Source organism: Podarcis tiliguerta, assembly GCF_965153285.1.
Source record: "Podarcis tiliguerta genome assembly, chromosome: 3".
Taxonomy (NCBI): domain Eukaryota; kingdom Metazoa; phylum Chordata; class Lepidosauria; order Squamata; family Lacertidae; genus Podarcis; species Podarcis tiliguerta.
The window spans coordinates 117,782,962-117,809,875 of NC_139536.1; the positions used below are offsets into that span (position 1 = coordinate 117,782,962).

At 43.8% G+C, this 26,914-nt stretch overlaps 1 protein-coding gene across 8 annotated transcripts in view; it reads left to right on the forward strand.

The window, feature by feature from the left end:
* RUNX2 (RUNX family transcription factor 2) overlaps positions 1–16,801 on the forward strand; it is a 222,454-nt gene extending 205,653 nt beyond the window's left edge. For all 8 annotated transcript variants that reach the window (XM_083435594.1, XM_083435591.1, XM_083435596.1 and 5 more), the window contains one exon: positions 15,882–16,801. In XM_083435594.1, coding sequence (XP_083291720.1) covers positions 15,882–16,588 — 707 coding nt within the window. In that variant the 3' untranslated portion in view covers positions 16,589–16,801. The remainder of the gene's footprint in view (positions 1–15,881) is intronic.
* Positions 16,802–26,914: the final 10,113 nt, after the last annotated feature.

Below are 26,914 nucleotides of genomic sequence, written 5' to 3' on the forward strand. Positions count from 1 at the left end.
AAGTGGAGCTCCTGACTCACAGACCTATGCCAAGTATGCTCCATTTGAGAGTATGGCTTTGAGAGGCCCCATCCTAATAATAGCTGAGTTGAGGAGAATAGCTCATCCTCCAGGGCTGGGTCTGCGCTGCCCTTTATTCCTCCTGTAGCTCTTTATCAAAACAGCTTCAAACACCGTGGAATCATTCTCTGGATTCCCTTCCCAGTCTGCATACAAGCTTGAAAGCCTTGAATCTCCTCCAAGAAGCAGATCTAATGAAGCCGTACACGGGTTACATAGCTACAGGTTTTGTTTTAAATGAATCAGGACAACATGAGCAGCATATAAATCTGCAGTTTAATTTCCCCACATCTAAACCCAGGCCAAGCAGAATTCAAAGGGCATTTCAGGTGGGGGAGTTTTGAGCTTTCACACACTTTGTATATTTTAAAAACGTCCTGTATGCCTGATGATGAACACCATGCCATAAAGACCACAATTCCACCATCACTAAGTTGTCATGCAAAACTATATGCAGATTACGCCAGTTATTCCATGGTGGGGGTGAAGCAGTTCATTGGCAGGAATTGCTGATTGCCGCTTAAGGGCAACTCCAAGGGGTGGAGAAAACCCGCCTTGCTTGTCAACACCAGGTGCTTTTGCATGGTGCTGAGACACCTGTTGCCTCTACCACCACATCTTGACAGATGCTGAAATAGGCAATATTGTTGTCACATACACCCAATGCCTCATAGCCGTCAGCAGCAGGGGTTGCTACTGTTTATTGCATGGGTTCAAAATGGTCAGATTAGCTACAGCTCTTTGGCTCATCCAATGTTTCCATTAGTCACATTTCTCTGAAGTCTCTCAGCCTCACTCACCTCACAGAGTGTTTGTTGTGGGGGAGGAGGGGAAAGGCGATTGTTAGCCGCTTTGAGACTCCTTAGGGTAGTGATAAAGCGGGATATCTGTTAGGATAATTAGTCCGGTGCTGCCAGTAAATCTTCCCAGATTGATTTATGGCTACTCAGTCCGGCACGCTTCCGTTGCGTGAACTCTTCTTCACTCCTACAGCAGTAAAACACCTTAGCAGAATAAGCGCAGCATACGTGTGATAAAGGCTAAAATTAAACGAAGGCAGATTCTTTCCTTAAAGTCTTTTATTGCTCCGATAACATTGGCAAAAATCCATCAGAGTTCAGCTGCATCTCTGCCAGCTCCTCTCACCGAGCGAGCTGCTGACACACTGACACTTTCGCTTTCACAGAACACAAAGAACATTCCAGTCTGCTCACGTCATTTCCTGGCAGACGTCCCAGGAAATCCCTCCCCTTTAGAGCCGAGGCACAGCAGCCCAACTCATTACTGCTCCCAACACCCCCTCTTGCCTCGGATCGGAGGGTAGAATCGACCCTTGGTCGTTCCAAACCTAAACCTACGCAAAACTCTCCATGTCTCTGGAAGGAGAGTGGCTTCGTTAAGCCATCAGCTAGGTTCTTCGCAGAGGGACAATACTTCAGTGTTACTAATCCCTCTTGAACGCTTTGACACACATTCCGAACTCTCAGTGCTTCACAAGCTACAAGCGTTCTCTGAGCCTCTGCTCTACACTGTGGTTGCCCAGTCTCTGTGGGTTTCAAACGGTAAACCCACCTGCAACCTACTGCCTGTTTGCCCGGTGGCAACTCTGTGAGTGAAAACACACCTAGATCCTTCATGGACTTCAACTCTTTGTCCATTGCCTTGTGCCACTCAGCTGCTTCTTCCTCAGGTAAACTCTGAATATCCTCAAAGGACTCAGGTTCACATCTAGCTGAACCTACCCAGACACCTGAAGCCTCATACCGATCAGGAGGTCTCCTTGTCCTCGCTGATCTCCTCAGTGTGACCCTTGGTGACACTGCTTCTTCTTCCTCAACCTCAGCATCTTCCCCCTCTGACCTGCTGCGCCTTTTGGGCCTAACAGCTGGCTCAACGGGTGAAGAAGGCTCACTCTTTGGTTCAAGCTTGACTCTTGTCAGAGGAGGTGTTTGAGGTTCCCCCCTCTGAGGGAGTCTAAGTTGTCCCTGTCTTGGACTTTGTTGCTCTGGACCTTGGTCCCTTGCAACCACTTCATCATCCTCCTCTTCAGCGTCTGAGTCATAGGACTGTTGCATAACCACCTCTGGGTTTGCGTGCAGACGCTCCCAGCCTGCTTGCTCACAAAACTCTGCACTATTACTCACAACCAGTCTTGACTGATCACCACTGGGGTACGCAAACCTCCAGGCCTTTGAGCCAGGTTCATACCCTACAAAGATCATTTTCTTTGCTCTTGGCTCGCCTTTTCTGCGTAGAGCCTTTGGAATAAGCACCCAGGCTTCACAACCAAACACACGGAAGTAATTAACCTTGGGCTTTTTTCCATGCAGTAAGAAATACGGTGTATTTCCCACGCTAGAGTTGTACACTCTGTTCTGTGTATGTACCACATACTTCCAAGCTTCAGACCAGAACTTTTGGGGTAGCCGAGCATCCCAAAGGATTGCAGAAACTGCCTCTTGCACTGTCCTGTTTTTCCTCTCTGCCACACCATTCTGTTGCGGAGAGTAAGGAGCAGTGAGTCTGTGGCTAATCCCCTTCTCCTTGAAAAAGTCTTGCAGAGCGGATCCAGTGAATTCCGAACCTCGGTCACTCTGAAAGCCACGCACCTTGGTGGAATACATCGTCTCCACAGCTATGATCCAATCCCTAATCATTTTTGCTGCCTCAGCTTTGGTTCTCAAAGCAAATGTCCAGGCGGATCTCGAAAAATCATCAACCAGAATCAAAGAAAACTTTGACTTCCCCAAAGATTCCACCGCCATTGGCCCACACAAATCTGCATGAATTAACTCAAAAGGTTGTGTGGTGCGTCTCTCTGATTTCGGATAGGAGCAAGTTACAATCTTAGATTGCTTACATGCATTGCAATCTAAAAACTTGTCACAACTCTTAAAGTCACACCCTTCAGTTAAACTTGGTGCTTTTCTAAGAAATGCCCACCCCAAATGAGCAAAGCGTCTATGCCAAATATGAGCACAACCATTGTGGGGCGCTACATTCACACATTGCCCCTTGGCGTCTTCTGCGTCTTCTTCTCCTGTGGACAAAGACAGGTTAACAGTAAACAAATTGTCTTTGGCATGCACTGTATAGACATGGTTGCCATCCTTGTAGAATTCGCACTTGTCACCTGCAAAAGAAACTTGAAAGCCCTCTGTTAGCAAATCATGTACACTCAACAGACAATTGGTCAAACCAGGCACTGCAAAAGCCTTAACTTCATGCTTAAGAAAAGGACAGTAAAACAATCCTGTCTCAGTCAGTCTCTTTCGGCTTCCATCCGCAAAAGTTACATATTTTTCAGTTTCAACTGGCCTGCAATCTCTCAGCAGACAGCCAGATGTCACTAGCGAGTTCGAGGCTCCACTGTCAATCACAACAGTCAGTGAGTTGTGTTGTTGACATTCCTGGGTCGCCATAGCAACAACCCCCCTCTCACTGCCCCCTTGGCTGGGGCCTGTGTTGACTTTCTTCACTGCAGTCTTTGTTGCAACTCTCTCAGTTGCCATGGAGACTGGACTTCTCTCACGCAAGTCCTCACTCCTTATCTGTACTTTCGCCAGATGTCCGACCTTGAAGGCTTCCACTGTAGACGGCTTCCCACGGGAAGATTTCTGTGCTCCTTCACGTAAACAGCTCTTGGTAGTAGCCTTTGGAGAAAGAGGCTTCTCTGCGCTGTTGCTTTCCTCTGCCCCCCCACTCTCAGCACCGGGGCTCCCAGGTCGATAACCTGCACCCCCTCTGGTGGGTCTGGTGGGTCTGGGGTTCCAGCTTGGGCTTGGCCCCTCTCCAGGCTTCTCAAACAGACACATCTCAGCATCAAAGCAGCTCTCTGCAGCAACCACAGCAGCTCTACAGCCCCCCTCTCTTGGGAGCTTCTCCCAGCTTCTCTCAGCTGGGCTCTCAGCGCCATCTTGGCTCTCTGCCCCTTCTGGTGTCGCAGCAGCCACGTCTCGGCCCACTCCTGCTTCACAAGCTTCTTGGAGTGCTCGCCACGCTGCACTAGGCCTTCTAGCCTCTTGTACCAGAGGTAACAGGAGTACGTCCACGTTTTCTGCTAGAAACGCTAGCACACGCTGCTCTACTTCTTTCTGCACCTCTGTGCTCTCTGCTGCCTTCTGGGGTTTCTGGACAACACCCCACAAACCTGCCCCCACTAGGGAAAGCTCCACATGAAAGCTCCACGCCAGCCACGTGCTGGGGGTAAGCTTCTGACATGGCAAAGGCTCACAGCCAAAACTGTGCTTCAGAGCCATCTTCTGCCCTTCTCAGCCCCTTTCTACTCACTCAGTCTCTCAAAGAGGATATTAAAGTTCTCTGAAGCTGCCTGAGCCATGGCCCTTCCCTTCTGTAGGCTTATACTCACTCAGCCAAAACCGGGAGTCTATGGGGCTGTTGGCTCCTTGCGTCTGAGTCTTTCCGCTGTGCCTTTGAAGATCTGACACGCGATCTCAGCCCTCCGCAGCTTCAAAGCCTTTTTCCACACGTGCTGACGTCCATAACCTTGTTAGGATAATTAGTCCGGTGCTGCCAGTAAATCTTCCCAGATTGATTTATGGCTACTCAGTCCGGCACGCTTCCGTTGCGTGAACTCTTCTTCACTCCTACAGCAGTAAAACACCTTAGCAGAATAAGCGCAGCATACGTGTGATAAAGGCTGAAATTAAACGAAGGCAGATTCTTTCCTTAAAGTCTTTTATTGCTCCGATAACATTGGCAAAAATCCATCAGAGTTCAGCTGCATCTCTGCCAGCTCCTCTCACCGAGCGAGCTGCTGACACACACACACTTTCGCTTTCACAGAACACAAAGAACATTCCAGTCTGCTCACGTCATTTCCTGGCAGACGTCCCAGGAAATCCCTCCCCTTTAGAGCCGAGGCACAGCAGCCCAACTCATTACTGCTCCCAACAATATCAAATCCAAACTCTTCTTCTTCTTCTCTTCATCAGGGTCTTCAGTCTTGCCTAAATATGGTATAAGACAATCACGGGATGGATCTACACTTGTCATTTATAACATTAAAATGTGGTATTAAGATGTGACACCAGAAGGCGCTGCGAGCCACCAACAATGAGAAACTGCCATTGAAACTTATAGACATTCAATAATGTTTAGAAGATCAATGTAGATCCAGCCTCAGCCTTCCTAGGTATAATATGACACAGAATCAAACAAGGCAGCCTTGAAGTTGTAAGTCTGAAATTGGAAACAAATGCCACATTCCTGTCTGTTAGCAACTACACAAAGTGGACATGGCCTATGTGTGGTTTATGAGATTTGTAAGGCCTCCTGTATGTAAAACCTTTTTTTAAAAAAATTACAAGGTTTTGGGATGGAAAGGCTTTTGTGAATCCTGGAACTTCTGGCTTGATCTCAGTCAAGTTCTATTCATGGTGAGCTTTCTAATCTGATTTGACTGGGCAATGACAGAAAGAAAAGCCAGTTCTGATTGTTGAAGGTGGTACTAAGAGAGCCCTTCCCCACAGGTTTCAGCTAGTTTTAGAAATAAAGTCATCAGAGGAGGAGAAGCATTTTTACTGTTGACCTTTTTGTGGCTTTCTATGCTGGAAAATCCTGCACAACTGTGGAGCTGAAGTGCAAAGACTTTAATTCAAAGGCAGTTCATTGAAATCAGTGGGGGGGAAATTCTTTGGTTCCAGTGAGAGCTGAACCAGGCCACAGATGCATTCTATGATGCCAATGTTTCATCCCAGACTGGACAGTTTAGAGGCACATTTTAGGGAATTAATGGCAATCAATGTTGCACTCAGCATACCAATTGCAGTTAAAATACAAGAGCACAGGGCTTTAAAAAATATCAGATTCCACTCAATATATCTTGCCCAAAAGGCTAGACGGTAACTTTAATTAAGTTGTTTGGCATTATTGTGCTACTCTCCTGAATCAACATTTTCCTAATGTGAGTCCAATGACTTTTTGGTTTATCAGCCCAAAAGAAGCAGTGATTTGATGAAGCAGCCTGTTCTATTACCTGTTGCTGCAAAATACTAACTTTGCAAAATTTTGTACCTCGCTAGTTTGAGGGATTGTGGGAACCAAAGACTGTTGGGTGACTACATGGGTTCACTCCTTCCTAGGGGCAATAGCTCATGTGACGGGCTCCTGTTACGGGCTTGTCATCTCTGGTTAAAAGAGACTCAGGCTGCAGCGTGAGGAGAGACGTCTGGCTCAGACCATGGAGAGATGCTGCCCGTCAAAGTTGACTGAACTGGATTCCTGACTCAGTATAAGATGCTTTCAGTTCACCTTGACAGCTATGGTGTGTACTCTTGTTTTTAAATAACAGATGGTGGCCATGAAATGAAAATTGAGATGTATTTTCTTTTGATATTGGACTATGATGGGCATCAGTTATTTTGGGAAGAAGCCCAAAAATACTTGGGAGCTAAAACTGCAGATGAATCCACAGGTTTATTTTATTGGGTAATTTGAGTTCTGCCAAATATTTGTAGTGTAAAGAAATCATAAAAATTTGCTGGTGGTCCTAGCCTGGTGGGTATTCCTCACATATTTAAGAAAGTTGTAGGAACTGTGAGAAGAATGTTTAATCTATTAGCTTAAAAATAAATTAAATGTCTTCAAGAAAAACAAATGAAGTATAGATGATAGAAATATATTTTTGCTTATCTTACAGAGGCATTTTTGCTCTAGGCCTATTTGCCTTTAATTATCATAGTTTTGATTTCCTCTGTTAGGTGCATAGAAGTTTAGTCTGCCTCTCTGTATCATCTGTTTTGAAATAACATTGGTACCTGTGAATGATTATTATTGTCAGTTAAGTATTCTGGTCACATGTGCATTAAAAAAAAGTCAGTTTATTTTTTATTTTCAAAGGCAGCCTGATCTCCATTCACTTGAAATTTCTTTAAAATCATTATGGTCTACAAAAAAAGTATTACAAGCTATTTGGAAATATAAAGGATAAATGCCAAAGCACTTAAATATACAGTAGATGAACCAGCGCAGCCATTTCTGTTTTAGTCAGGTTCTTCACGGTCTATCATGAGAAATGAATGCTCTTCCAACGGTGCTCTAAGTAATGCGAGTGACATCCCCATGTACGACTCTTTTCTGCATCTACTCCTCAGGGGGACGTGTGTCTGTGGACCACAGGACTGACAGAGCTGAAGCTATTGGTTTCGACATTTAGTGGAGGATTGTTTTGTTGGTTTGCTAGTTAGTTGCAGCTGAGTTTCTCTTACATGTGAAACGACATGCTTTGCACTTGAAGTAAAAGCTAGTGTGGTGAGTGGACACTTCAGTGTTAGCAATTTCTGGAATATCTAATGTGTTGTGCAGGATAGAATCAAATTCTATTTTCCACAGGTGTAGTAATCTGAGATTGCTGGTCTGCTACATCCTCCCCTAATATTAGTTGGGACTGAAAGAACATTTTGCAGTGCCTGTTGTGTGAGATCCCTTCTGTTCAGGAGCTCAAACTTCCTCAGTCAAGCAAGGAGTGTTGACTTAACACTTTTCAGTTCTTGTGAACATAACCTGAGATATGAGACAAAATGGGCAGGAACTTTTCTCCCCATTTGCTTTGTGAGAAACTAGCCTGCTGTCACTTTTCAGAGTTTTTACCCAATGAAAGAAGTCATCTCCCTCCTGGCCTGGAGCACATCTGCCTTGTTTGGATTGAGCTTCAGTTTGCTTGCGTCCACCCAGCCCTTCAGGCACCAGTTCAGAATCCCAACAACTTCCTTGATATTAGATGAAAAAGAGAAATAGAGAATTCTTTATGTGGTCTTTCAGTAGAAAAGGAATCCCCCTTTCTGAACCTGTGGGCAGTAGTAGCCTTAATAAGGGATGGCTTTTACACATGGCCTTTCATCTCAGGATATAAAAGCACTTTGCAAACATGGATCAGTCCGATTGATGTGTATCCACCTAACTGCAGCCACCTCTAAGGCATGTGGTTGTCATTGTGGCTGGAACAGCCCAGGTCAAATGTTTTTGCCCGCCTGGGATAAGCATGGAAGAGCAATACAAGCAAGGCATGTTTTATGTATCTCCCCCTTGCAGTTGAAAGTAGTTACCCTACCATATTTAGTTTTTCATTTAAATGGCACATAGGACAACATTTTAAAAAATCAAAGGATCTTGCAGACTCCATGTCAACAGTCTGAATGTACCTCAGGTCAACAGTGGTGAAAGGCATTGGTTTATGGTGGCTGTTGAGTGGCCAGTTGAGGAAATGTGTTTGGAAACATCAGCCCCAGGGGCCGGTGTCTGCACTTCTGTGGGACGGCACAAAGTAAGCAGGCTATAGTAAATGAAATCTGTATTCCTCTCCTAGGGTGGCAGCGTAATCCGACAACAGCTCCACTTCCACGAGCTAGTTAATAATCTGCTCTTAGGCTGAGTTTCCTGAGTGTCCAAGATCTTGGCTCCTTCTCTGTATCTCCTTCCTTTTTTACTGTGGAAATATGAATGTCATCGCAGAAGGGCTTGCGACGCTGCTCACTTGTGTTAGTGAAATATACTCGGAGTTGCGTAGTGATTTCATGCTCTTTATTGCAGCTTGTAGACATTGAATTGGGTCCTGTGTGATTGGCTGACTCTGCTTCCCTTCTGGGGCCTGACTGGCTGCTCCTGCAGGTCAATCAGTTGTTGCATTCCAGGATCCTCCAGACCTAACAGGCTGGTTAGCTTCCTCCTGGGACCTGCAGGCCAATCTGGTTGTTGCGCTCTAGGATCCTACGTTCTATTGTTCTAGGATCCTAGCTCAGTACATAACAGTTGGGATGTTGCAAGATTGGTGGGTGCTACTTGTGGGACATCTAGTGCTCTGTGGACCTTTTTACACTCTCTACATTTTTAAGTGCAGCCAGAAAATGTATCAGAACATCAGAAAAATCAGAAGAGATGTCACATGAACTCTAGAGAACACCAAATAAATTTGCTTGATATGGGTTTCATGTTTCCCACTGCTTCCATTATAAAGGCTTGGAACATCAGCTATTTTTTGACCACTTTGCTTGCATGAATTTTTAAAGCACAAATAGGCAAATCTAACAAAAAAGAGGGCTCATTGGGAAGGTCACAATATCTCCCACAATGTGAGGATCCTATTTTCATCTCAAAAAATCCTAGATTATGTTGTCTTGTGTTGCCGCTTTATGCTATATTTTTAAAAATAAATTTATTGTGGGTTTTTCCTTTGAGGTTTGTGTTTATTTTAATAGCAACAGAATACCCTCTGGCCTCCTTTGGAGCCATCATAATTAGGAGGATGTATCAGTAAATTTCCAGCAAAACTTTGTTTTTTAAAACTTGGAAGACTTTATTTCTTCTAAAAATAGTTCCATTGGTCAATAGCTTAAAAAACAACAACAATCTCCACAAAGGGCTTGTTAGGAATTTTTTTTTGATAGAATAATCTAGGAGAGCACCTGACAGATTTGTGAATAGATATCAATCTATTTTATCAGTTTTCTCATATCATTTAAAAGAAACTGTTTTGTGGGGGGAAACCCCACCGTAAATATCAACAATTTAATGTGTGCCTCAAATGTTAGTTAGCATGATATCATTTCCCCAAGTCCATTCAGGCTGTTAGTTCATTGCATTATTGCAAATAAGATTCCAGCATCCTTTGACAATTGCTACAGTCTTTTTGCCAATCCATTGGGCATGTGCAGGGAGTGCCAGGCAGCACCCACGGAGAAGTGGAACTTCTGCCTGGGATCTAGATTCAGGTAGGTAGCCGTGTTGGTCTGATGCAGTCGAAATATATAAAAAAATTAAAAACAAACATAGTTGGTCTCTAAGGTGCTACTGGACAATTTTTTAATTTTTTTTTATATATTCCGCCTGGGACTTGGCAAAGGGTCCCCACAATTTCCAAGCTCCTGCAGCCAATCAGAAGCTGCGCTTTGGTTTTTGAATAGTTCCTTTGACTCCCAGAATGCAATCTGTTCAAAAACCATGGTACGACTGCATATATATATATAATCAGATACAGGGCAATATCCATTATTTCTTGCCTTAGTAGACAACGTTTCCTTCTCTAAAACCCAATGCTGACCTCATCCATCTGTTGACTCATTTATGGAAATAGAAAGTTGCACTTCTTCCCCATCGTCAGACTGTCTCTCCTCACATTCCTGGTGGTGTCCCAACCTTTTCTGACCTTGGGAGTTTGAAAGAGTGCCCAGCTGGCCCAGCTCCTGGCTCCCAGGCAGAATGCGACCTTATTACAGCTGTTTCGTTTCATAGATTTAATCAGGCAGCCATCCTTTTTCAGGAGGGGTGACCCTGAGGCCTCCCCCTCCCTCTCCAACTGCCAAAATGACTCTTCCCTGCTACTCTTCAGGCAATGTGCTAAAGCAATGAAAATGGAGACACTTCTATTAGCGCCAGGCCTCGCAAGGTGTTTGCCTTTCTTTAATAAATATGAAGTTCTTTTAGAGAAGCATCCAAACCAGAAACCAGCCTGAATGTTGTGTGCAAACTCTGGGCACATATCTGGGCTTGTCATTTTAAAAATTTGATCTCATGTCTTATTTGTTTAGGCACAACATTGTAATGAAACGTGAATAGCCAGTTAGTTGGCTGATATGTGACTAAGAGTTCAAGTGGCAGAGGCAAGTAATTTGTTTGCAGCAAACCTAAAAGCAAACTCAAATCTAGACGGACTTGAGCAATCCTAGTCTCACCTCATGTTCCACATAACACACTTTAGGCCCTTCTGGGGTTTTTTGGGGGTGTGTGTGTGTTTTTTTAAAAAAATCATTTTAAGTGGGACTCAAAAACATGTTCTGTACGTTCTTATTTTAAATAAAAATAAAATAAAATTTGCCCAGCTTGACCTCAGCTCTATGGATCTCTCTTATCCATCACTTTATAAAATGTAGTTCATAGAATTAATTAGCAGAAAACATTTCCATGTTGAGTCATTGCTTTTTCTTTCAGATTTGAATCAGGGGTTTGACTGCTGCTTCAATAATGGTGGTCACTAAAATGGAGTTGTCTTTTTCCTTCTCACTCCATAGGATACCTGAGCTCATATTCTGATTCCTATTTTAAGCAACTTGATTTTTACTCTCTCCTCCTAGAAATATTTCCTAAGATCATGCAGAAATATTCTCTGTGGTGGCCTCATATATGCCTAAGGGTATAATTCAGACAGGATTGCTAGGTGGTATGTAGTCTTGATCTGCAATACACTTTCCATAAAACAACAGCCGGTCACCTTGCTCAAGGTAATCTGAAAAAGATTGTGTTTTTAGTGGACTTGGGCATCTTCATTTAGAAGGAATCACCTTCAGCCAGACTAGACAGTGGTGAAGGAAATCAATCATATGGACAGAATAGATGTTCAACAGCAAGCAGCATTCTTGTGGATAACACTTAATCCTTGCACAATTTGGGAGACAGTTTGACCCCTAAAAGGGCAGCATGGGGTTCACAAGCTTTTATTTTGCTTTCAGTATCAATGCAGGGGGTAGAAGTACTGAGTGACAGGTGGATTCATAAGTCCTCCCATCGACTGGTTCCTTAAATCTTTGCAGATTTGCAGTCTGGAATCTGAAATGGTGGCACTGACTGGAGTTTGCCATAACTATTGGCAGAATGGTGAGATGGGGGGAATTTGTGCCATCAGACCAAGAAAACACTCTCCTGGGTGTGCTGGATGGTTTTTGATTCTTTTTTTGCGTATGGAAGAATCTCATCCCTTTCCCTTCCTGGCTACATAGGTTGGTTTGTCTCCCCCAGCCTTCCCCAGCTGGGGTGGGCCCAGCGTGTTTTGTGCCCATCACTGCATGATGGGGTGGTGCCAACTGCCCTTCATGAGGAGGTGGTGAAGCTACTCTTTAAAATCCTCCCCCCAGACCCAATAACAATGGCCATTTGCCAATACCCTTTGGGGGGGGGGTGAGGCAGTAGACAGGGCGGCAGCACAGCAAATGCTACTGTTCCTGGATGACACTGATGTTTCAAAAGCCAAGTCATGGACCCCCACTTATGAAAATGTTGATATCTCTACGGTAGTTTTTTTTTATGTGCCTGGTGCCACGGACACCCTGGGTGGCTTATGCAGCCCCACCAATTGGGAATGACTGATCTAGATTCAATTCAGTATGGGTTTAGGCCCGGTTTCAAGCCTGAATTTGCCTTAGTCACCCTGATGGATGACTTGTATCAGGAGAGAGACAAGGGATGTGCAACCCTGCTTCTCTTACTTGGCCTCTCAGCCATGGTCTCCTTCTGGACTGAATTGGATGGGTATCAGAAACACTGCACTACAAGGACTCCTTTCCTACCTGCATGGTCAAGTCTGGAGGGAGTTCTCTTCAACCCCCAACACCTGTGCTATGGGGCTCTGCAGGGTAAGGACTTGAACCTTGATTTCCCAGGTCCAACCCTCTAACCATTTCATCACAGTGGTGGTACTTAATATCTGTATGGAGCTACTGGGAGCAGTCATTAGAAGTTTTGCAGCATGCTGCCATCAGTATGCTAATGACACGTAGCTCCGTATTTCCAGAACGATGGGACTGGGAGAGGCTGTGCAAGCCCTGGACCAGTGCCTTAATGCTGTGGTGGACTGGATGAGGGCCAATAAACCAAATTTGAACCCTGGGAAGATAGACATTCTGTGTGTACAGGATTGCCATATCCAGAAGAGAGACCAATTGCCTGTTCTGGATGGGCTTGCAGTTCCACTAAGGGAGGAAGTGCATAACCTGGGGGTCCTCCTAGATGCATCTTTGTCATCAGAGACCCAAGTGACCTTTATGATTAGAAATTACTTTTGCCAGCTTCATCTGTGTCATGTTTCCAAGGGGTTGCTCGAGAGCAAGCAGGCAAATATCTCCCTGCTTGGCTGTGAAGCCTTGTTCTTGCTGCCAAAATAAACCTTATCTGTCTGGAGCCCCACTCTCCTCGCTGGCAGAATCCGTGAGTGGGCGGTTCCTAAACTTTCTCCAGCAAAGCAGCTTCTTGACGCCCAGTCTGCGCCTCCCCTCTCTGCGTGGATGCTTTCTGCGTAAGGAGGGCGTGGGCAGCGGAGGACCCCTTTCCTCCCCGCTTCTCCCAGGCAAGGAGTCCTGGGACCGCCTGGCCACTTCCGACTCCTGCACCTCCTCTCCACTGGAGGCGTGTTTACTCTCCTCCGTTGAAGAGGAGCTGCTTCCCACGATCCCTGGAGGCTCTCTAGAATCCTTTCGGCTTTTGCTCTCTCCCTCCTGAACCGATGGCAGTTCCCTGACAATCTGGTACACTAGCTTTGGCTGAATCAGGATCACTTGCCCACCATAGTTGGGGGGGGCAGGGATGGGGGGAATGTTGAGGAGTTTTTTTGGTGGGTGGGGGGACTTACCTGGACAAGTGGAGCAGCCACAGTGGCTTTTGGAGAAACCTTTAAAAATAAAAAATAGTTTAACAACTGATAGCAGTCCTTTCACAAGGGCTCACTAGGAAGAATGCTTCATCAAGACTCAGGGCTCATCTACAACTGCCACCTAGAAAGCACAGGTCCAAAAGGTCTACTGACATTTGTTCTGATTCAGCAGTAAACAACAGGTTTCTCCAGGGGAAAGTGGCAGGATAAGCGGAAGAGCCCCTAGCTGCAGGGCAATGTCTCTCACCCGAAAGGGTAACAGTGTCACCGTGATGGGTTTCTACTGGACTTTGCTGCTAGTAGCATAGAAAAAGAACATAACTTCCTATATGGCTTCTCTGCAGCAGTCACCGTCTACTATGTCTGCAGAACCTGCCCCTTTGACTTGACATGACTCTACCTGGACCTCTACTACCCCCTTTGCAGTTCACAGTGGTACCTACAGTTGCAGAGGGGTCTTCAGCAGATAGAAAGGGGGCAGACTTTAACCTGCTATCAGCGGAAAATAGATGATACTCCTTGCTTATTTCTCTCGGGCCAACAGTTTCCTATTAGCTGTCATGACAGTTTTTATAACAGTGACATTGAGCTTTGAACTTAAGAAGAAGAAGCATAAAACACCTGTCTGTGAGCATCTCCTACTTTGTGTGTAGTAAGCTTTGTAGAGTGAGCACAGTTACTCAGTTTAATGCTTGCAGGTACAAAAAGGGCATTTGTTTGATGATTCTTCCTAACCATACAGTAAGATATGCAAATTAATGTACGTATTTTTGTGTGTGTGTTCCAAAATTATTGCATTGTAATAGCAATGAGCAACAATAACGAAAAAAAACCTCTATTTCTGAATTTGTGCATTGCTACTGTCAACATGGCAAGTCCACAGTACGTCCCAACTCCCAACGTTTTATGCAAGGGCCTCTTTCTGCCAGAGCTCATTTGTGGATATGCCCAGACTACAGCTGTAGGTGATTTGACTTCAGGCTAGATAAAATTAATGATGCAATGAAAGCAGGCAGACCAAAACATTAACTCCCAACAGATCAAGAGTTAAAATTCAGGCAGAAGGCTGCTTTTAGTGATGGATGAACGAAATCCAATAGTGTGTGGTTCACTATGCCTTTGTTGGAACTGGGATTCCTGCCTCTGTGCTGGTCTGGAGTGCAGAGGACCAGCTTTTCAACCTATCAGGAGAAGCTGAGAACAGCACACAACAAATTAACCCTTTCAGGATAAGAGGCTTGTTGTTGCTGTTCCTATCATTCTTCAAATTACAGCTTCGTTAAATCAGTTATTATTTTTAAGTGGCTCATCCTTCCTCTTCTTCTCAATTCTGCCCCTTGCTCTCTTTTTTTCTTTTGATTTCTACCCTTTATCCACCTTTTGCCAATTAGGACTGGACACTTCTGCATATTCCCTGTGCCCAGAATGGTTGGACTGGTCAAAGGGAAGCTGATGGCCTGGCCTGGCCTGGCCCAAGCAAGTCCAGCTTATCTCCTTCCTTGTGTGATGGAATAATGGTGTTCACAGCAATGCCAGACCTTGAAAAAGAATATGCAAAGGAAGAGAAATAGTAAAATTTCTATATTTCAACCACCATGTTCCAAACCATAGATGGGGCACAAAACAAGGAAAGGGCAGTGAAGCTGAATCCTAAGCAAGCAGCGTTTTGCATAGCTAGAAACTAGTGGGGTTATATTTGAAAATGTGAGGTAAGGATTCCTTGGGGCTATGTGCTTTCCTTATGCAGTATTCGCTTTACACAGTAGAGTAATGGCAAATTCAAAAGTGCACGATTTCTTCATTATGGTCACACCACGTCCCCTCACAGTGGCACCCTCTACTTTTCGTTGCTCTCTACATAAAGGTGTGATGTTCAACTTTCTAATCAGCATTTAATGAGGGCAGAGGTGAGGGAGAGCCTCACACCTGCTGAATTTTGTCCTAGGGATAGGTATAATTTTTAAGTCACACCTTACTATGGATCAGAACATAATTATCCTTTCAATTTTGTACACATTTTAGAATTTGGTTATTGACTCTAAAAAGTAAAAACAACAACAACAACATAAAATTAGCATTTTAAAATAAAATGTGTTTTAAATTGCAGACACTGAGATAAAATACATAATTTATTTTAATAACTTATATTAATGCAGAAATGGGATAGAATGGAAACATGCAAAACTGAAACAGACCATATATAGACTTGCACATCTATTCCTAGTTGTGATAAGCTGCTGCAGTCCTTTTTAGCAACAAGGAATTTAGCAAGGGGAGCACATTTAAGGGAAGGGGAATGGAACTAGAAAGAGATAGGCTAGGATATTAGGAACATACACCTCAGATTTTCTATTTCCATCCAGCCAGTGGCATCCCTCCCCACCTCTGTTTATACTGCATGGCCATTATTGTTTTTCTTGCATGGTTATTGTTGTTTCTCTTACAGACTCAGAACCTTGCACCCCTGACACCCCCTCTGCCACTGCCTCACCATCATCTTCTGAAGATCCTGCAACTCTCACAGCTCCTCCCTCACCATCCCCTCCCTATGGCTGCGAGGCCTCCATGTTCTCACCACCACTGTCCACCTGCACCATGGCCCTGAATCCTGAAATGCCACTGCAAACAACAGCTTCTGCCACGCTGAACCCAACCTCTGCTTCCACCTCCTCCGCGAATCCTGGGCTTTCTTACACTGCAACACCAGCTGCCGCTGCTTCAGCTCTGCAACCGAGCCTTTGCTCCCCTGCGGGGGCAGCCATTTCACCCAGCCCTGCTCCTCACCTTATTGACTGGCTTCCATACCTCGCTTCAGTGATGACCAGCACAAAGCGGGGGAAGGAGGAGGAGCAGCCACCCACAGGGACGGAGCATGTGAAGAGGAGTGGAAGCACCTATCTGCCTGCCCTTAGTGAAGGAGGAGGTGTCCAGGCAGGGTTCATCAAGCAGCAGCCTCCTGAATCTGTTTTCTCACCTCCACCGTCATTCCCGGTCATTCTCCCACCTTCTGAGCAGGCACCTGCAACTCTAGGGGACATCCTGGCAGAGCTGAAGACCATGAACAACCACCTTTCTGTCATTGCAAGGGCTCTTAGCCGGCTAACCTCAGCCTTCGCATCCCAGCAGGAGTCTACCAATACGCCAGGTTTGTAAGAGAGGAACACTTCCAGGTCTTTTCATTGGACAGAGTCTGCCACATACTTTTATTGGGAAAGCAAATAATATACGTGTGGGAGAGTTTGAAAGAGATGCCATTAGAAATGTAATGGTCATGCTGATGTCCTTGCTTCCTCAACTTCTTTTCTTACTTCTGTTGGAATGCAGATGTGAAAACTGTATCAACATCTATAAAGTCTGTATCTGTAACTTGTAGTATTTCTCTTTCTTTCCATCTTTACAAAAGCAAAAACCCAAAGCATTCACTATGAAGAGTTTGTTCAGATTGAACATGCCCCACTGGCTTAATTGGACTCCTCTAGGAGTCGTTTTTTTTGTTTTTTGCGAGGGTGGGGTGGGTTGTTACTTGTCCACAAGAAAAGGTGATGATGTAAATTCCAATCCAGTGAAGGAGACTCATGCATATAGAAAGTTTTCTCTGCAATCACAGTCAAGGGTACTACAAGGTCGGACAACAAGGAGAATCATAGAATCATAGAATCATAGAATCATAGAGTTGGAAGAGACCACAAGGGCCATCGAGTCCAACCCCCTGCCAAGCAGGAAACACCATCAGAGCACTCCTGACATATGGTTGTCAAGCCTCTGCTTAAAGACCTCCAAAGAAGGAGACTCCACCACACTCCTTGGCAGCAAATTCCAGCAGGGTGGATTAATAAACTGATATGCAGCTTAGCTAGGACTACCAAGAATGCCATGGAAGGTTAGGTTGGGAAGTCGGTATAGAAATTATGTTGGATGGTGAAATATGTTGTGTAAACAGGGAAATTGGAAAATGCATAATAAATAAATAAATCACAGTCAAGGGTGGCTCTACTATTAAACAAATGAAGCTTAAGCTTCAGGGTCCCTCATCCTGGAGGGACCTCAGAACCAACTTTACCTCAAACTGCTTAAAAACTTTGAGTCCAGGAGACCCACTTTGAGTTGCACAACTCAAACAGATTAATTTTTGGTTTTTGTGAGTCAGTAGCACAGATGCTGCAAAGGTGTAGCGGTCTGTCGTGAAACAACCCCATTGAAGAAGAGAACAGGGCTTCCCCAGACCCCACGGCCGGTTGCGAAGGGGCCCCTCTCACAGCTCAAGCTGCCTGCCCCACTGCTCACAGGGAATGGAGGTGTGAAGGTCTTGCACTTCAAGGATTTCATTTTTTATTATTTATCTGTAACTTGTGTAGTGCCATTAATATCCATATTACAACTCTTGACCACACTCTTCAGGGCTCACACAGAAATACAGGAAGAGTCCTTCTAATGGTCTTTGTGGAGTCAGCCGAGGGTTGTAAAAGATCCCCTGACCATGCACAGCCCCCTCAGTCATGCACATAGAACCAGAAAAGGCTGAAAACCCAGACCCAAAGCTACTGGGATTGGCTACACTGAATGAGTGCACCCTATTATTAAATAAACCCAATAAAAGGTGTGTTTAGATGTCTGTAGATACTGGCTGAAATTTATGGACAACATTATGTAGTCACGTTGAAAGTATCTTTACAGTATCTTCTAATCCTAAATTATAACACTGCTCAGCTTGTCCAAATGGCTTGGTGGGCACCCAAAATAAACTGGAGTGCTTTTTCCATGGGGTTACATATTTGCTAAAAGTTACAGTGGCATGAGGCTTAAAGAGAGGCAGCACCATGTCTAAGTTCACCAAGGTACACTTGATGTTCTGCCATATAGGAACATAAACATACAGGAATCTTAACAGAGGAATTTATGAATGGCCAAAAAAGGTAAAGGGACCCCTGGTCATTAGGTCCAGTCGTGACCGACTCTGGGGTTGCGGCACTCATCTTGTTTTATTGGCTGAGGGAGCCAGCATGACTAAGCCACTTCTGGCGAACGAGAGCAGCGCATGGAAACGCTGTTTACCTTCCCGCCGGAGCGGTACCTATTTATCTACTTGCACTTTGACGTGCTTTCGAACTGCTAGGTTGGCAGGAGCAGGGACCAAGCAACGGGAGCTCACCCCGTTGCGGGGATTCGAACCGCCGACCTTCTGATTGGCAAGTCCTAGGCTCTGTGGTTTAAACACAGCGCCACCCACGTCCTTCTAATGAATGGGTAGTAAACCCAGTTTTGTGAAAAGCAGCTTTTCCCAGAGAATAAAACCTGGGAAAAATCTGTCAACTTCAGTTTTTCTCTGTTTCTCAGTTTTCTAGTCTCCACATTTCCATATTCGTTTGAGGGTTTTTTTTTTAAAGTCCCCATAAAAATCCATCAGCATCTGAGTGTATCCTAAGGAACACATGCTTCCATGCAATTTTGTCTAATATGCACATTTCTGCTAACCAGTTTCCCCTATTAGAACTCGTGATGTTATTTTCACATAAATATGCATTTTAATGTACATTTCACCTCCAAGTCTACTTTTTTTTGGGTATACATGTCAGAAATCAAGCCTTTATCAGGAGAAACTGGCAACTCTCCCAGGCACCCGGCTTGGTCTCTTGTTGACCTCCCTGTCTGCTTTCCCGGCAAGATCCAGGCAGAGGTCGCGATAGGCGATCCTTCTCAGCGTGAGAAGAACACCCCCCCCTCTTTCCTGCCCCCCCGGCAGGGGAAAGAGATAGACAGAAAACGTATTTACATGCCTTTATTTCTGTCTTTGCAGCGTTACAAAAATCATGACTGCTCTCTTCAAACTCCAGCAGTCGAGAGAACAAACACTTCCTTTTTTTTAAATAATATTTTATTAAGATTTTCACAAAAAGATAGAAAAAATAAAAAAAATAAAAATACAAAAAATAAAAAGCAATTAAAAACAATTCCATCTTTCAAAACATATCTTACATTTGCTTGTTTCTCGGACCTCCCCACAGCTCCCCTTTTTGTATTCCAATTCAGTTTGTTTATTCAGCAAATCCTTTCCCTCTTTACCTTTATCTTAATCTTGATCTTAATATATTTTAGCTTTAATTTTCCACCTGTTAACATTCCATTTTTGCATATTCTTTCATAACATTATTGCTAAAAACCCTTAACCTCAATCCAACATCATTCTAACATTCATTAATTTTGCAATATTTCTGTAGATAATCTTTAAATTTCTTCCAATCTTCTTCCACCAGCTCTTCTCCCTGGTCTCGGATTCTGCCGGTCATTTCCGCTAATTCCATATAGTCCATCACCTTTATCTGCCATTCTTCCAGAGTGGGTAGTTCTTGTGTCTTCCAATACTTCGCGATGAGTATTCTTGCTGCTGTTGTAGCATACATAAAGAAAGTTCTGTCTTTCTTTAACACCAATTGGCCACCCATGCCCAGGAGAAAGGCTTCTGGTTTCTTCTGGAAGGTATATTTAAATACCTTTTTCACTTCATTATATATCATCTCCCAGAAAGCCTTAATCCTTGGGCACGTCCACCAAAGGTGAAAGAATGTACCTTCAGTTTCTTTACATTTCCAACATTTATTATCGGGCAAATGATAGATTTTTGCAAGCTTGACTGATGTCATGTACCACCTGTAAATCATTTTCATAATATTCTCTCTTAGGGCATTACATGCCGTAAACTTCATACCTGTGGTCCATAACTGTTCCCAGTCAGCCATCATAATGTTATGTCCAACATCTTGTGCCCATTTAATCATAGCAGATTTTACCGTTTCGTCCTGAGTATTCCATTTCAGCAGCAAGTTATACATTTTTGACAAGATCTTAGTTTTGGGTTCTAACAGTTCTGTTTCCAATTTTGATTTTTCCACCTGGAAGCCAATTTCTTGTCCAATTTATATGCCTCCATTATCTGATAATAATGAAGCCAGTCTCGCACTTTGTTTTTTAACTTCCCCAAACTCTGCAATTTCAATTTGTCTCCCTCTTGTTCCAAAATTTCCCAATATCTCGGCCATTTGGCCTCCATATTGAGCTTTTTCACAGCCTTCGCTTCCATCGGTGACAACCACCTTGGGGGTTTATTTTCAAGTAGGTCTTTATACCTTATCCAGACATTAAACAGTGCTTTCCTGACAATATGATTTTTAAATGTTTTGTGCACTTTAACCTTTTCATACCATAAATATGCATGCCATCCAAATGCGTTATTGAAGCCTTCTAAATTCAAAATGTCTGTATTTTCAAGAAGCAGCCATTCTTTCAACCAGCAAAAAGCTAGTAAAGTTTAAGGTCTGGCAGGGCAAATCCACCTCTTTCCTTTGCATCAGTTAATATTTTAAATTTTATTCTTGGCTTCTTGTCCTGCCAGACAAATCTAGAAATGTCTTTCTGCCACTTCTTGAAACAATCCATTTTATCAATAACTTGCAATGTTTGAAACAAATATAACATTCTAGACAATACATTCATTTTTATCGCTGCAATACGGCCTAGCAGTGAAAGCTTCAAATTTGACCAAGTTTCCAAATCTTTTTTCACCTCCATCCAACATTTTTCATAGTTGTCTTTAAATAAGTTCCCATTCTTAGCTGTCATATTAATCCCCAAATATTTCACTTTCTTAACCACTGTTAAACCTGTCTCATTCTGAAACCTCTCTCTCTCAGTTCCTGTTAAATTCTTTTCCAATACCTTTGTTTTTAACTTATTCAATTTAAATCCTGCCACTTGACCAAACTCTTCAATCAGTTCTAAGACTCTTTTAGTACTAGATTCTGGCTCCTGCAAAGTCAAAACTAAGTCATCTGCAAATGCTCTTGAGAGAACAAACACTTCCTGTACAGCTCATATTACACTCTGAGCTAATTCCGGTGCCCTCTGTTTCCCACGGACAGTCCCAACATCATGTGATGTTTTCAAGCAAGCAGTTCGCAGCTGCATTGCTTCTATATCGTAACATACTCCCCCATATGAATCAATGTGCACTGTGAGCAAAGCTTGATCCAGAGAAGAAAACAAACAGTTGTTATACATATAACACTCCCCTGTTGTTTCAGTTCCACTCTTGGAACTACCCGCCACTGGTTTACCCAGTGTACCTCTCTGGTTGTCTGACTTCCAAGGAATGAGTGCATCTGCATTACCTTGGCTAGGGAATGTAGTGTTACGCTTAGCAACTCCGTGTTGTGTCTTTGTCTCTGACTTGGACACAGCTTTAACCTGTCTTGAGTTGTCAACAATAGTAACACATGCTACAGCTGAGTTAGCAAACTCTTTTGAATACCTCTTGGGTGGTACACCCTTTGTAACTCTCTCGGACCTGCGTATGAGGTGCTGATCCTCTTTGCTCACTGGTTCAGTCTCAGGACTCTTTGGAGAACCAGTTCCAACAGTAAACAGTGGTTCATCCTTCACCTGTGAAGGTCTAGCCATTGTGTGAGATTTCCTCTCAATGACTGTGTCAACTGAGCTCTTCGAGCTATCACTGTTACTCTCAGTACCACTGTAATCAGTAAAATCATCATCATCATCTGAATTGTCCTCAGTGGGAAATGTGTGAACAATTACTCTCTCCTGTTCAGGAGCACTCTCTAGAAATTTTGTGAGAATCACCTGACCAGATTCAGACAAAATTACTCCTTTTCATAACCCACAAAAATGCCTCTAGCATTCTTTACTCCACCTGGAGCATCAGATTTCACATGAGACCCAAAAACCTTAAAATGGGCAACAGAAGGTTTTCTATGAAATAGCTTTTCAAAAGGAGAACTTCCCAAACCTTTTGAAACCTTTCTCAACCAAGAGTAACAAAAACACAATAAAGATTCAGCCCAATACTCATGCGGCAAATGTGAACTCAGCAATTGCGCCTTCATCCCATTTTGCAAGTCTTTGTTCACTTGCACACAGACACTTTTGTTCCATGCTCCTGCAGAAACAGCAGTCTTGTGCCTTATTCCTTTCTTATCCAGGAAATCCTGAAAATCCTGTAAAAGAAAAACTGGCTTTTCATCTGTGAAAAGACAATCAATGTTAGCATCATGAACATTCTTAACCTTGTCACAAAACTCTTTAAACCTTTCTAAGGCTTCTTGTGGTTTGTGCAATATGTATATCCACACATAATGAGAGAAATAATCCATACACACAAGATAATATCTTGCATTGCCTCTAGATGGTGCTAGAGGACCGATCACATCAGCATACACTCACTGAAAAGCATTGGTTACTTTCGTTGTCTTCTGGACGTCCTTCGTCATACCTGCAAGAGAAATCATGTTAGACTCAGATGCATTACAATTTATGCAATCACTTTGATCAAAAGTCAACAAATACACTCCATCTTTCTCTCTGGCAGAAAGATACAGCTCTCCATCTTTGAAGATTTTGCAGCTTTCTCTATCATAGGACAAAATCAGTCCTTTCTTTGTGATCTGTGAAACACTCAGCAGATTGAACTTTAAATCAGGAACCAAATACACATTGTTAATAGTCAAGTTCAGACTCTCAAGATACACAGTTCCAAACCCGATCGCTTTCAGCTCCTGGCCATTGGCCTGTTTCACAGTGAAGCTTTGCTTCTTAAACGCTGAAAACAGGCCTCGGCGCGACGATATGTGTTGCGTCACTCCAGTGTCCAAAACAAAAGCGTTGAAAATGCGGCTTTTGTTGACAGTAATGTGTGGATCTGGTAGCTTTGCTTCTACTAGTGTACTTAACCAAATTTCTCCCCCACCCCTCGCATGAATTAACTCAGAGCAGAGCCACAGAAATTAAGGCACATTACTAACTTAGGTTCATTAACTTTAATGAGTCTGCTGCGATGGAGTATAACTTGGTTGGGCACAACCCTTCGCTTCCCTCCCCAGTGGGGCCTTTGAGGTTTCAGCTGGTGGTGCAGCAGCAGTGAGCCCAAGCAGGTCTCAGCCAGCCCCATAACCACACACAGCTGATCATTGTCACTTTTACTTGGCTCCCCCAACCTCTCATGGCCAGCATAAAATACGCAGGCCACAGGCAGGCATGGCTTGTCCTATTTCACCGCTTGTGGTTTGGCAAGGAAGTGGCTGCTGAGGCCCCTCCAAAATGGTGGCAAGGCCGGTGGGCCACCAATGGGCACTTCATCAGGAGCCAACGGGCCTTGGCAGCGGCTTCGGCACCATTTTGGAGGATGCCTTGGCGACCAGTTCACCCCCAAGCCATCCACCTGAGCAGCATCTCCCAAGCTGTGTCTTCAGCAGCGGGTGTGGCGACAGGACATGTCACCTCTGGACTCCAGCAGAATCCTACCGCCTGAGGCAGCCATCACAGGCCACCTCATGATAAGGCCGGCCCTGAACATGGGTGGCGTTCCCAAAAGCCCCTGTGTGAACAGGCTGGCCAATCAAATATTGCTGTGCTTTGTTTTCTTTTTAATTTAATTGGGAAGCGGATCACATGAAGAGCCTCAAGCAGCAGAAGGATCTCAGAATGAATATTTCTTTTATTTTTCAAATGAAAAGGAATGATAAATAAACACACAAAGAGCCTGTTAAAATTAGTATGTAACATTTAAATTTTACAAATTTACATTTGTCAGGATTAGGGATGGATGAATCTCTCATTTGGTTTCTCATTTTTCCATTATAAAGTTTACTTCTCCACATTTCCACATCAGTTTTTGCTCCCCCTGCCAGATCTAGTAGTATTGCAAGTGCCTATTCTAAAATTAATAGTCATGGCCAAGAGGACCCCCCCCCCTTACAATCCTGAGATTGTAGAGACAACCCTGAACCGAGCGTGGGGCGGAGTTACTGCTACAGCTTCCTGTTCTTGCTCCCAGTACATTTGCAGTGCACATGGCCAGAAACTGTTTGTTTGTTTTTTTTCAAAACAAGAACTCCATCTACCAGCATCATTCCCTTTTTATTCCAACAGCCCATTGATGATGCCTCACTATTCCCATATTTTAAAAGAGTCAGAAGAACTCCTTAACTCTCCAGGGAGTAAGAGGGCAGAATCAGAACCTACAAGGCACAGCGTGCAGTTTAACAGCAAAAAGTCATTTGTGTAAGCAAATAAGAGTTTACATGGCATTTAAAAGAAAAGGGCAGAAAACCAATAACGACAAAAGTATAAAACTGTTATACTAAAGTTTAATTTGGCAAAGTTCCCGATCTCCCAGCGTGGCCTTAGATGGTTTATGGTTTGCAGGGTGCTATAGCCTTACATGAAATCCAGCAGTCCTTTGATAACCATATTTCAAACTAGAGTCAGCCATATGTTCTCTCAGAACAAAGAAGCCATGAAGAAACAGGAAGTTCATTCCACAGTTAGAAATGCCAGCTGGAAACTCTCTCCAGACGAAAAGGAAGTTTTCCCTCTATTTCAGCTCACAAAGTCTATTTTGATCTTCCCACAGGAGTGAAATTCCTTCAGTCATTGGTTAGCAGAGAGGTGTTTTGTGTGAGTATGTGAGTACGGCAGGCTTGCCAATGAAAGAAAGAATGGAAACTTAGCAAATAAGGTTCCCCAATCCCATGCAAATAAAGAAAGGGTATATCCCACTTGGCTTTGTGACCTGCAAGACACATCTGACCCAGGGGAGAGGGGGGAGAAGGGAGCAGAGTGAAGCCACATCGCCTGGACTAAGACATCGGGTGGAACAGAATGAGTCTTCAGATTGCCCCTTCTCCAAATTTTGCAATGCAGTTCTTGGCTCAAAAGAACTACCCAAAGGAGTAAGCTAATACATGTTTTAGTTCAACCTACATTTATAAATATGTAGTAATTAGGGTTGCTGTATTTCAAAAGTGAATATCCAGACACAAAAGTTGTTGAGCTTTTCTAGTTTTGTCCACTTTCCTGGACATTTCAGAGATTTTTGCCTGGACACTGTTTACGACTATCAAATTTCGGCTATGTCTGGGAAATTCCGGACGTGTGGCAGCCCTAGTAGTAGCTCAGTTCATATCTTGGGCTAAGATAGGTTTTTAAATAAGTATTTAAGTATAAATGGAGATTACTAGCGCCTGAGTCTCAGTGGCGAAGTCCAGGAAAGGGTGCAAAGTTCTTTGCCATGAAAGCTACCTGGGACCAAGACTGAGAGCCTGCTCCTTCCGAAGGAAGGCAAGGCCATCAGGAGCAGGCAAAGCCCCCAATTCTTCAACCTGGGAACCCTCAACCTCACTCTCTCTATTTTAGCAATAGTCAAAAATTAGTTGGCATTCACATTGTTCTGAATTTTGAGGTAACCCGCTTTGGTTGTTTGGTACGGACATGCTCCCCTAAGTTTGTACTGAGAGGCTGTTAAGAGTTTCCACCATTTCTCCTGCACTTCAAGCTTTTTCCTTTATTGCATCCCCAAGTAAAGAAAAGCTGGAATTACTGATTACTGAAGTCAGGACAGGTTTTTTGAGAACAAAAGTGGTGGTAGACCCACAATGGGAAACTGCATCATAAAAGGAGGGGAAGGGTTTGAAGAAGGAGTGACATGAGCAGGTGGGTTAAGAAGAAAACAAACAAACAAACAAACAAACAAACAAACAAACAAACAAACAAACAGGAAACTGCTATGTAAACCATTGTTTTCTCAAAAGGCTGTATATTGTGCAATTAATATAGGAAGATACCTTTTCCCCAGGAGTTTAAGGCATTAAGAAAAATGACAACTGATCAGAAAAAGCAGCTTGACCTCCTGTTCTGCCTTGAAGGATGGGGCATGTTCTTGGGAAAGGGAGTGACCAGTCGTCCCACAAACGCCCTCTACAAAGCAAACAGAAGGAACGTTGCTGTGAGTTTCACATGCCAGCTCAAGTCCTCGTTGTCAGCAAAACCAAATGGCAGAAATGAATCCAGGGAAACCAAGCAATGAGGAGCACACATGTTGCTTCTGAGAGTGCAGTCCTGTATTCCTGTTCTGAGCCTGTACAGCAGAGCAGAGAAATCTCTGCTGCACCATGTGGCTCAGTCCTTGACCTGAAGCTCTATCTTCCAGGATGGGTGAAAATGCACAAAACTCTGAGCAACTTGGAGGATGGGGATACTAATATTATGCAATAATTAGTGTAAGCAGAAGCCCATGCCGGGCACAGGTGGACATCAGACACTGGAGGAGTTTCACAAGCACATTTGAAGTCTCAAATCAGCCCTGAGAGGCTATGTCCAAAGCTTGCGGTCCTAAGCAGTCCTAACCTTGGAAGAAAATGTAAAGAATCATGTAAAACCACTAAAGACGGGTAGAGGTTATGGTTGTTCTGTGCCTTTCCTTTCTTGCTTGCTCAGCCTTAGTTTCTGAAACATTAAAATTTACGATGCCTTTGCTTAATGTGCCACTCAACTACCCATAACAGCTTAGGTGACAAGAGGCCTATATATGGTACAGTTGACTGCAACTCAAGAAGGTGACCAAAGAATCACAGGTTTACAATCAACAGAATCTGGAAGACGCCTGGGGACACTTTCCTCTAGCATTAGCGTTGC